Genomic DNA, 12,147 nt, shown 5'->3' with positions numbered 1-12,147 from the left:
ATATTTTAATGCATCTCACCTTTCCGTATCTCTTTGTTAGAGTTTGGTAAAGATTTAAATAACTAGCATGTTTTCCTTTCAAGTAAGTATTGGTTCCATTTGTTCCCCCTGGTTCATCTGTGAAGAATCCCAATGAGCCTTTTTGAAAACTCATCATTTGCGGTCACTTTAGAATGGCAATTTATTGCAATGTATTAAGAATGTTTTATTGCACTCCACTAAAGCCATGAAATGCAAGGGACCATGAAGATTGCAAAATACAAATGATAGATGTGTCTTTTTCCCTTTATTTTCTAGCCTTCGTTGAATCCTGGAGGGAGCCCATCATCTGACGTAGTGCTTCTGAACCACTGGAAAGTTAGGAATTTTGAAGTACGGCGTGGTGATATCGTGTCACTGGTGTAAGTGAATCAGAAACTTTCCGTGTTGTATATAAAGTTCTGTGTGCTTTTATTGGTATATTTGGTTAATGGACGCTTAGCATGATATTGTAAATTATTTAATTACTGGGTGTTTTTAAGAATCTATTCTAAAATATGACAAGGCTATAAAAATGAAGGAAAAATTCTTTAATATTTAAAATACATTAGTGGATTGACATTCTTATATTTGACAAAATGTGTTTCATGAAATAATGATTAGAAATTATGCTTAATATAAAAAATTGATACATGTTATATTCTTTTTTTGATCATTTTGAAAGTTTGAATCTTGGTAAGCAATTTTTAAGTGACACAAATTTTCTTAGTTTGTGGCACTGGAAATAATTCTATAGATAGTAAATCTATAGATTTCTATAGATGAAATTTAATGACATTGTTCTATATGGAGAGTTGTACTGAAAAGGGAAATTTGCAAGACTTGTAACATGAAGGCTTTTGTTTGAGGCCAAAAGGTGGCACTGTTTCTCTGTTAAAATATTGAGACTGGTGAGGAACAAGAATTCCATCCAGGTCGCCTTCACATAGAAAGGGAATGTCAAAGTGTGTATAACTGACAATGATATAATACATAGTCCTTGGATAATTTATGCTTGAATGGTTTAGCTTTGAGATGTGCTTTTTTTTCTTTATGTTAAAAGTATGTGCATACTAAGAGGGCGATGGAATTTGCCTAGTTTCTTTTGGTTTCAGCTACTTAAGGAAATATTTTAATTAGCTTCCTGGTTTTGCCTGTTACAACACAGAGGTAGCAGTTATCATAGTTTTAGTGTCGTTTGTTTTAATGATAGTAAGAACTGCTTGATGAGGACTTTTCCACGTGATGTTTCTAATTCTTGAATTGAGATGATTGTTTTCTTTCTGGGCAAAAATTTACTATTGTTTGGTTAAAAGCACTACATTTCTCATACTTCTAGCTAGTGTTTTGTAAAATAAATAGGTATGCTCCAAATGTATTTCGTTCTAGGCAGTTCTCCTAGGATTTATTTGGAACCAAATCTGGTTAAGAAACTAGCAAAATAAATGTAATTTGAGTGGAGTTTTGTATGGCAGACATTCAAAGATGGGGATTAAATAATTCCACAATCTTGAGAGCTTTCTCTAATATTAGCCTACTCTTTGGAGTATACTTTGATTTTTGTCATTCAGAGCTCTTTTTTCTTGCCTCCCTAAGAACCTGCTCCGTGCTGGCCCAGCCTGTGTGTGCTTGGGATTCTTTTGCCTTTGCTTTGGTTTGACAAGGTTACATTCTCACTTAGTTGGTGGCAGAAAGAACACTCACCCGAGTGGAAGAGGTCTCATTATATGCAGACATTTGTACAGTATTTGTGTGTCTGAATCATGCTGACTACTGATAAGTAAGTAAATTTGAATAGGTAATTGGAAAAAAAATAAAGGGTAACTTCTTAAAACAAGACTGTTTGTATAAGTCCTTAAAAGTACTCTAGTGTATCATGTTAAAAGAAGAGTAATATTAATTTATGTGTTTGTTAAAGTGATTGATAAAGAGCTCTGGTGGCCTAGTGGCGAGAAGGTGCACTACAGTCTCAAAGGGATGTGGTTCCAGGCCAACAGCTGTCGTGGGAGAAGGACATACAAGCTCCTCTTGTAGGATTCACTGCCTCTGGAAAACCGCCCAAGGGTCAGCTATGGGTCATTTCCAACTTGATTGTACACAACAGCAACAAAGTGATTGATAATTATGATATAAATCATTATAAAAAGAGTACATTAAAATTAGAATTGATAAAATAAATTGCAGCCATTTATGTTGAGCTGCATCTTTACTGAGTTGATGTTGGTTGGTTGCAGATTATTTATGTTAAAAATGCTTAGTGACAAGTACCATTATCTAACAACAAATAATCTTTAAGTGACAATTATTGCTTTTTTGAGACAACAGAAAAATCAGACATTATTTTTTAATTCTTCATTTGTATGACTTAATACTATAAAATTAAGTTACTTTAAGTGTTTTGACCAAAAATGCTTTATTGATGCATGCTGTCATACTTTTTACATTTTCTAGATTGTTTCATTTGAGAAGATTAATATTAGTTTGATAAACATTCATACTGGACATTTAACTCATGTTAAACCACACTGAATGTTTACTTCTCTTATAGATATGCCAGTCTGGTTTTAATATAGATACTTTTTATTCCATCATTGAAACAACATTTCTACTATTTGATAAGCATTTCAGAAAGAAACTCTACAGTTTGTAGCAGTCCATACTATAGTAGAAGCAAATCATCCTTGAAAAACAACAATTTCAGTAAGAATATTAGTACAATTTAAAATACATATTAATTTTCTATTTAATGAAGAAAGATTGGGGCAAACAGCATTTTGCCTTTTAAAAAAGGTGAGATCATACCTCATTGTGATTTTGATTTGCATGTCTTACTGGCAGTGATTTTGAGCATTTATTCACTTATCTGATTGTCTTCCTCTGCAAAAACTCTTTTGCCCATTTTATATCTAGGTTACCAGTCCTTCTCATGTGGAGGCCCTGTAGTACTCTGTAAACTCTTGTTATGAAGCCCTCCTCTGTGATGTCATTGCCATAATCCCGCTTAGATCAATGGTGATTTGTTTTGTAAAACACAAATTGGGAATGTTTATATGAAACACAATGTGAATGAAGGACTGTGTGAAACACAATATTCTGTGACACAATGTATATGGATTTTAAATGCAAACTAATATATATATATATATGACTGTATCCCTACATGGAGATCCTGACTGTAGAAGACATGGGTAGACCTCTTAAGGTACTAGGACAAAAGTGTTCAGTTGGTTTGAGTGGAAGAATCCTTAGACAGAAGAAAGATATGATTTGTTCACTTTGTCTTAAACTACTTGGTTGAATGTTTTTGGCTTTCTTAGTAATGAAAAAAAAAATTCTAAACAAGCTTGAAAGCAGGAGTGGCATCCACTTCTAAAATAGCTTGCCTCCAGAAACTGTATGGACTTGGAGAAATGATGAAAGTTATACAAGTGTTCAGGTCTTTTGTTCATAGGGTCACTATGAGTCGTCTACAACTCGACGGCACTTAACAAGAACAACAACTATATATATATAAATATGTAAAAGGTGTAGGTATCTTGATGGAAGGTGAGATAAGGGAGGGTGACGGTTGTTGGCATGCAACTATAAGGACATCATTGGAAGTTGCAGACAGAAAAGGTTGTGAACTTTGTACAGAATATTCTGGTATCAGAGTTGCATGCAGGTATGGAAACCATAAAATAAGGATCATTATTTCTTTAGAGTTTACATTTTTAAATAAAGACTGAGATCAACCATGTGATAAGCACTGAATTCTAAGAGACGATTAGAACAGAGTATAATACTGACTCTTCCCCTACATGCTCTTGTTAGTGTACTTGACCTTAAGTTGTTGTGATTAATGAAGCAAACATTAATGATTTGGGGAAAAATCACCTGCGAGCCAGTGTAGCTTCCACATTATGCAGAAATCCTTTTCCGGTTTACCCGTCTCTTGTGGACTAATTTATGTTGCAGAAACTCATGCTATAGACAAGAAACTGTTCCTTTTCTTGTAAGGGCTTTATTCACTTCATTGACTCAGACTCGTAAAAAGTCTGGAGAGAGAGTCAGGAGGTGGATGGATATTGTGATATATACTTACTTTCATTTTATTGTATCTTTTCTTTCTGTAAAAAATAATGATCACAGTGGAGCTATTATTTAAGCTTATTTTCTGTTAATGCTAATTCAGTAGCTCGATTTATCTAATAAGAATATTGGTCACACAAAACACCCCATGTGGTCACATCATGTGTTTATGCATGTGGCATCATACTCTCTTAGTGGATTTGGAAACTCATAGTAGTGATTAAGGGGGGATTTTCTGCACTTGGGGATTGAATTTTCATTAACCTGTCTGATGGCCTTAGTGCAATAGGCTTAACGTAAGTAGTACCATTTCACAGGGTTTTATCTATTAACAAGTTCATTGGGATAGACATTCCTTCATAAGCATGTTTTAAATGATCTCTTTAAAAAAGATTTCAACTTTTTATTGTGAAGTAAAATGAAAGAAAATTTGTAAAAATAGTATAGAGTACTCCTTTACACTCTTCACTGAGCTCCTTCTAATATTAACATTTTACGTAACCATAGTAAAATCTTTGAAACCAGGAAATTGCCAAAAGTATTTATACACCTATAGAACTTATTTGAACTACATGGGTTTCCCCAGAATTGTTCTCTTTTCCCTCTAAACTATGACCTAGGATCCCATATTTTCCTTTCCTTCTCCTCTGATGTGTCACCTTGTTTTTCTTGTCTTCCATGACCCTGGTACTTTTGAATGGTGAGAGGACAGTTATCTTGTGGAATGACCCTCAACCTCTCTTAAGTTGTGAGGTTTTAGTTTGTCTTGAAATAGAGACGCATTAAGGTTGATGGCAGTGTCTGTGCAGGTCCCATGGTGGTGGCAGTTGGTTGAGGGAGAAACAGTGACAATAGAGACAGCAGGGAGGTCGAGGAGACAGGGACAGAAGCCATCTCTCCTGTGATTCTTTGAGGAACAAATCCTTTTAGTTACTTGGGGTCATATTTTGAGCCATAACTTAAAGGGTCCATGTTATCTTGAAATTAGTTTCTAGCTGATAGGAAGCAAGGAGGTGGTGCAGGTGGAAGGGGGTGGAGGAAGGTTGCCATTTAAAGATTGAAGGAAAGGAAGCAAAGTCAACAATTTCATTGCAATGAGTCAGTGTTAAGTTCTAAAGCAGAGTGGGGAAGATACTGAACTTCTCTTTGATGACCTAGCATCTCTCTGTATCAGGTGTTACACAAGAGCCTTTTCTATGTCGTCTTTATTAACTAACAGTTTTAGGGGAACAGTTATTTTTAACTGAGGTCCAGAGCACATGAATGGCATGTAAATAGTAGAGACTTGTTTCAATTTAGGTTCATTTGACTCTAAACATGAATTGCTGCTCATTGAGTAGCCACTACCTCTCCAAGGCTTCAGAGCACTAGAAAGGTGGTTGTCACTTATTAAATGATAATGTTTTAGATATGCTTGGTCAAATAAAATATTGTATTAAGATAATTTTACCTGGTTTTCCTATGTTTTTGTATGGCAGGTGGTAATTTGTAATTACGTTGGTGACACCTACTGTATTTCCCTTGGACAATTCTGTGTCGGAATCTTGTTCTTTCTTGCAGTGCAGCTTCTCAAACGTCTGTCCAAGGTGAACTGAAATGACATCCCAACCTCTAATGTGGAGAAACTCAAAGCTAGTGGCAGGGAAGCAAAAGCAGATTCTAAAGAGCGGTAAACAATTAGAATTAAAAGTGTTGGGTGATGAAATCCCAAGACAAAGGGAGAAAGATATGTCATTTATGAAGAAGAAAAAGAACCACAATAATTTTTTTGTGTTTGTTAACTGCTTAGTATTTTTCAGTTGCTGGCCCAAGAGTTCTATATTTAGCTTTATGTAACCTTTATTAAAAAAGGAAAAGTAGGGCCTATGGCTGTCACAAGGGAGCTCTGGTGTTGTCCATAGCAAGTTTCTTGGTTAACTCATGGTCTGCGCATGTCTGGTGGTTTGAATCCATCTGCAGCCACAAGGGAGAAAGACGAGCCACTGTGTCTGGTTGTATTTGCAGCCTCAACACTGGTTTTAAAGAATTGTTTTGGATCTGAATCAACTCAATGAGTTTGAGTTTGTTTCTATCCTATTATGGTTCATGAGAACAGAGAACAGCTAACTAATTTGATAGTCAAAGTTGTTGTTGTTGTTATGTACCATTGAGTCACTTGTGACTCATAGGGACCCTATGTACAAGAGCCCTAAACCCTGCTCTGTCCTGTGCCAACCTCATTGTCTACAACACACCTGCTTAGAATAATGATTTAAACTTCCTCACTTCAAAGCCCATGTTCTCAGCTGTCACACTATGTATTCTCTCTGTTGGTGACAATTGGTTTGGTTGAAGTTCCATGTCTGTTCTCAGCTAAGTAGTTACGTGGGTCCTGACGAACTTGTCTTTATTGGGCGCGGTAGTGCTTTATTGTGAACATGCAGCATGCATACAGTCTTGACAGCTGGCTTGCGACATGCTAAGCTAATTGCTACTTTCTGACAGATGGCCACTGGGATGGCTGCATGTTTAGTAGTAAATAGGAGCAAAAAGTAGCAAAGATTTGAGCTAGGGAATTAGATAGAAATAGAATAGAACCTTGGAAAATCAAATGAAAGGTGCTAGTTTCTTTGTGTCCTGAGTGATTGTGAATCTTTAAAGGTCCTTTGACCCACCAGGGGAAATTAACTGACTTCTGCAAAAAAAGGAAATTCATGTTTTTAAACAAAGGCCCAGGGCAATGATAATATAGTTAAATCTGGTTAGCAGTTGAACTGTGATAACATAATTGTGTTTACTTCTGTCTTCTGTCTGTGCACATTGCAGATTTGTTGTTTATAGCCAAAGAGTTTTCTTCATTGTTCTTCGTATTGAACATTTTAGGAGCATATGTTTATAAAAATTGAATGGGTGGGACAAAGTACTTAGGCTTTTTATTTACTTAAGCTTTATAGTGAAATGTTGGGGAGTGAAAACCAGAATTGCAATTTATTTTGAAGAGAGATTTAGATTTTGCCACTTTCAATGATACATATTAATTTGAACTTGTTCATGAGTATTTTTAAAATGATATATTATAAAATTGTGTAAGTGTTACTGCTAAGATTTAACATCTAGTAAGTGGATTTTGTAAACAATTCACACATAAACAAGTTGGTGTATTTAAAGTAGTTCCTAGAAGAAATTTGTTTTCTTGAATAGAGTAAATGTATTTCACAATTTTTATGCATTTAATTATGTAATAAAATATTTTCTTAGTTCCAACACAAATTATGCTTTAGAAATGTTTCTGTGATCATAACTTCTAGTTTTGAATTATTGAGATTTTATGACAGCATAATTATTAGAGACATCAGTAGCTTCTGTTCAGCCCATTTCATAAATCTAATGTCCTTTGAGAGAAAGCCAGGTATCAAAGAAGTAAGTTATATAGGCACTATTCTATAAAATAGTAGGGCACTTGTCTGTGTAATTGTCTATGAGAACATTACTATTTTATTAAAAATTAAAAGTGTAAGACAGCATTTACAAAGAATAGTCTCTGAAATAAAAGTTTTATTTTGTATATTATATAAGCAGTAATATTGAGCTGTGAAGGAGAAGGATTTTGAATATAAATTTAAGTATTTCTGACAGAAATGTTTAAAATTTTAAAGATCCAAATAGTTCTAGCTTCAAGGCAGAAAATTGACACTGACAAATACACTATTAAATAAGGGTGCCACCTTATCTCAAATGACTCTGGAGCTGAAAATCTATAGATGCATGTATCGAGATAAATCAGTGGTGAACTTCCAGGCCCACCTTTGATGGATTAGCTTTTTCAAACCAAGCCCATCAGTTTAAAGAAAATGAACACGATGGTTGGAAAGTAAGTCACATTTCCTTATTGTTATATACATAGAACATGTCCTAAGAATAGGAGATAGCATTACTGTTCCCAATAATATTCCACATTGTAATGACTGAGGATATGATGACATATCATTTCAGGAATATTACATTGCACAGGACTTTGCTGTTGTTATTAGTTAGCTGACTTTAAAATAGATTAGCTATCTAGATGGACCAGATGTAATAACTTCACTAGCCCTAATGACAGAGGCAGATGAGGATGTTAAGTTTGATGTAGCAGCAGAAGAAATCAGACCCAAAGATGTAGCAGCAGAAGAAATCAGACCCAAAGGATGAGAAACAGAACAGGTGCTTTTGCTGATTTTGAAGGTGGAGGAATATGAACAAAGGAAAGTAGACAACCTTTAGAAGCAGAGAAACACTTCTGGCCAACATCTAGAGGGAAAACGAGGACCCCAGTTCTGTAATGGTGCAGAATTGGTGACTGCCAACAACCAGAATGCATCTGGAAATTGATTCTCCTTCTGAAGGTCCAGATAGGAGCCAACACCTTGACTGTGGCCTTATAAGACTCTAAGTAGCATACCCAGCTGAACCTGCCAAATCTCCAACTGAAGAGTTGTTTCAATTCCCCTAGTTTATTGTATTATATTACCACAACATAGAAAACCATGTTAAACAATAAAAAAGTAAATGTTAAAATTATCAGTTTAAATATATAAGGAAATGAACTTAAAAAATACTCCTTTAAGTTTTTGAAAAGCAATAAGTTAGTTTAAATAATCACTAAATAAAAATTGGATCACAACAAACTGTGGCTGACTCTGAGAAGAATGGGAATCCCAGAATATTTGATTGTGCTTATGCAAAACCTATACTTGGGCCAGGAGGCAGTCATCAGAACAGAGCAAGGAAACACTGCATAGTTCAAAATTGGGAAGGGTGTGTGTCAAGGATGTATCCTATCTCCATACCTTTTCAATCTATATGTGGTACACTATCCAGGAGGCTCGGCTCTATGAGAAATGTGGCATCAGGATTGGAGGTAGATTCATCAACAATCTGAGATCTGCAGATAACACAACCCTGCTTGCTGAAACTGAGGAGGACCTAAAGCGTTTGCTGCAGAAGGTCAAGGACTGCAGCCTTCAATATGGATTGAAGTGCAACATCAAGAAAACAAAGATTTTCACTACTGGGTCAACTGGCAGCATCATGATAGATGATGAAGAGATTGAGATTGTTAACAGCTTCAGTTTGCTTGACTCTACAATCAACACTCTTGGTACCAGCAGCCAGGAAACTAAAGACCAATTGCATTGGGAAAGTCTGCTGTCAGAGACCTATCCAGAAGAGCAACGATGTCAGTCTGGAGACTAAGGTGTGCCTGATACAGGCCATGGTTTTTGCAATTACTTGCTATGCATCGGAGAGTTGGCAATGACTTGGTATAATAGAAGGTGAATTGATGACTTTGAGCTGTGGCACTGCAGAAGAGTATTGAATATACCCTGGACTGCTAGGAAAACAAGTTCATTCTGGAGAGGGTAAAGCCGGTTTGCTCTTTGGAAGCAAGGATTTTGAGGCTTTATCTGACATATTTTGGACATGTTGCAAGGCAGGACCTTGGAGAGGGACATCATGGTGTGGGAGGGTGGAGGGACAGCACAGAAGCGGAAGAGCCTTTATGAGGTGGATTGATTCAGTCACTGGGATAATGAAGATCGGTGTGTTGGAGACGATGTTGTTGGCGGTTGGTGGAGGATTTTTTGGTGTTGTTGTTCGTGTGGTTCTTATTCGTCAGCGGCTCGTTGGTGGCTTATAACAATAACAATTTCTTTTCCACGAAACAAACTTGGAAATCTCTCATTTGCTATTGCTACTTCCAAGAATATGGCATTAGACAGGAGATCCTGCTTCTACTTTCACCTCCATTATCTGTTAATTGGCTGAGTGCCCTTGAACAGGTTATGTTAATTAATCTTAGGGTCCATTCTAACATGTACATAATGAGATACAGACTTGTCTGTCTTTAAGATTCTTTCCACTTTTAAAACTGCACAAAAATGGCTTTTAGAGATCAAGAGGGAATTGTTAGAGTACTGATCATAAGACTCAATCCCCAAGAACCAGAAAAATATGTTGCAAGCTTTCAAAATTGGAATCCAGATTGATTTAGACATTTTTAAAAGAAGTGGAGCTGGTACAGATAAGGACACTTTGAGCACCACAGTTTTATTGGTCAAGGGCAAAAAAGACACATTAAAGGAATATATGTTATTGAGAGTATGCCTTCGATTGGAATGATTGAAAATTGAAACTTTAAAGTTGGCAGGTAGATGTTTTATAGAAGGATGATAGAAAAATCCTTTCCTATTGCTTTAAAATTATTCAAACTAAGAAAGCTTGAGAAATCCTATTTCTTCACTGCTTGTAATTTATTCTGGCAGTAGAATTCTTAAGATTCTCAGGGCTAAGCTAATGTTCTGGTCTTCTCCTCCTCTTTTGTCCTCTTAAAATGCATTTCCTACCCATCAACAACCTGTCCACCTGTTCTTAGAAAAGATGAAGCTAGAAAAAGTGATGCATACTCTGTTTCATCGTTTAGCTTCTGGAAGAGCAAAATTAATCCCCAAACTAAACTTAAGCCCAGCTGTACTTGATCGAAGGTCAGTAGCTACCCTCCTGTTTTTCTGATTTTTTTAGAAAAGGCAAAAAAGGGGCACTGTTTTTTGGTGAGTGCAGGTGGCAGTTGCTAGGAAATGTGTCTGTGACTGATAAGAAAGGGAAAGGGCTTAAAGAATCATCAGCAAACTTTATCAGTGTTTTGGAGCTTAGGAAAACGTCCATGAAGGGAATAGGAATGTGTGTGTGTGTGTGTGTGTGTGTGTGTGTGTGTATGAATTATATATATATGTAGTATGTAATATATATTTATTTCCTTACTTTAATGAGAAGCCTCAGTAGCTCATATTACGAAAGGTCATTTCTTTGCATGATCCAGTGACAGGTATTACTCACATTCAGAGGTTACATTAATATTTACTGAAGGCATAAGTATATCTTTCACTTTATTAAAAATTGTATGGATGTTGAAATTGCTGACGGAATGCTGGCTCAGTTTGATTTGGCTATGGTGATTGTAATTATCATATGACTCCTGTGCTTTCTGAGGTCATAAGTTACCTGGCAGAGATTGGTGTGTGTGGATTGCTAGAAAGTTACTGTAAAGTATTATGATAATATAGTAGGAAACGTTTCAGAATGTATAGTATATGTCACATAAGCTTCACCACAGCATTAAGAACCATTAAAATATTCTTAATTTGGGGAGCTCAGGTAGCCTAGTGGCAAGGAGCTGCAACTACAATCCCAGAGGCGCATGGTTCGAATCCACCAGATGTTCTGCCGGGGAAGGAGGGACAATCTCCTCCTGTACCAGTCAGATCTGATTTGACGGTGCACGCACACAAAAATAAAATAAATAAATAAACCAGTCATTTAAAAAAATATTCTCAATTTATTTACAAAAATCATAGTTCTACTGGAGGTTCTTTAAAGAACAATAAAAACTTGAAGAAATAATAGGAAGGCTTTGGTAACAGTGAAAGAGTGTTAATTGAGCTGAAAGAAGTAAAAGAATGTATTCACAGAATGGATCCAAATTTGGTGGAAAAAAGGTTTGTAATAAATCAAGGGAAAAATCAGTTAATAAAGAAAGAGGCCAATTATCAGTGAAGGGAGGGTAGGGTGTATGTAATGGTTCTGAATGTCAGGTTAAACTACTTCAATGAATTTCAGCTTAACAAAAAAGGAGAAAAGCAATATGGATAATTAGACTGTAATAAGATCATATTAAAAAAAAATCAGAGAACTGCCTTAGGTGTTAAGGGGAGTAGTGGCTAGGGATGGGAGCCTTCTGCAATTATCTTTGGTTATTCCCATGTGATCTAGACAGAAGGAAGTTTTTGTTTTTTGTTTTTGGTGTGTTTTGTTGTTTTTTTAAATTGTGGATTGGGTGAAAAGTTTGTGGAGAAAAAGAGTTTTCCTTTCAAAATATATACACATTTTGTTGTGTTACTTAGTCCTCTCTCACTGTTCAAGCATTCTTCTCCCTTCTGGAGCGCCAAATATTCATTCTTCCTTTTCCCCTTAAAGATTGGTTTTTGGGCAGATGCTGCCTTTTTGTCTTCTTTTTTATTATTATTATTATTAAATTTTTTT

The 12,147-nt window shown here is 35.9% G+C and overlaps 1 protein-coding gene across 1 annotated transcript in view; it reads left to right on the top strand.

The window, feature by feature from the left end:
- Positions 1-12,147, top strand: part of LOC102870738 (mitochondrial inner membrane protease subunit 2-like) — a 1,092,157-nt gene that overhangs the window by 51,898 nt on the left and 1,028,112 nt on the right. The window contains exon 2 of the mRNA XM_006882643.1: positions 298-401. Within this exon, the coding sequence (XP_006882705.1) occupies positions 298-401 (104 nt within the window). The remainder of the gene's footprint in view (positions 1-297; positions 402-12,147) is intronic.

The sequence above is a fragment of the Elephantulus edwardii genome, unplaced genomic scaffold (genome assembly GCF_000299155.1).
Source record: "Elephantulus edwardii isolate Elephantulus edwardi_28Jun2011 unplaced genomic scaffold, EleEdw1.0 scaffold00022, whole genome shotgun sequence".
NCBI classification, from domain to species: Eukaryota; Metazoa; Chordata; class Mammalia; order Macroscelidea; family Macroscelididae; genus Elephantulus; species Elephantulus edwardii.
This window is presented reverse-complemented; position numbering and strand designations above follow the sequence as displayed.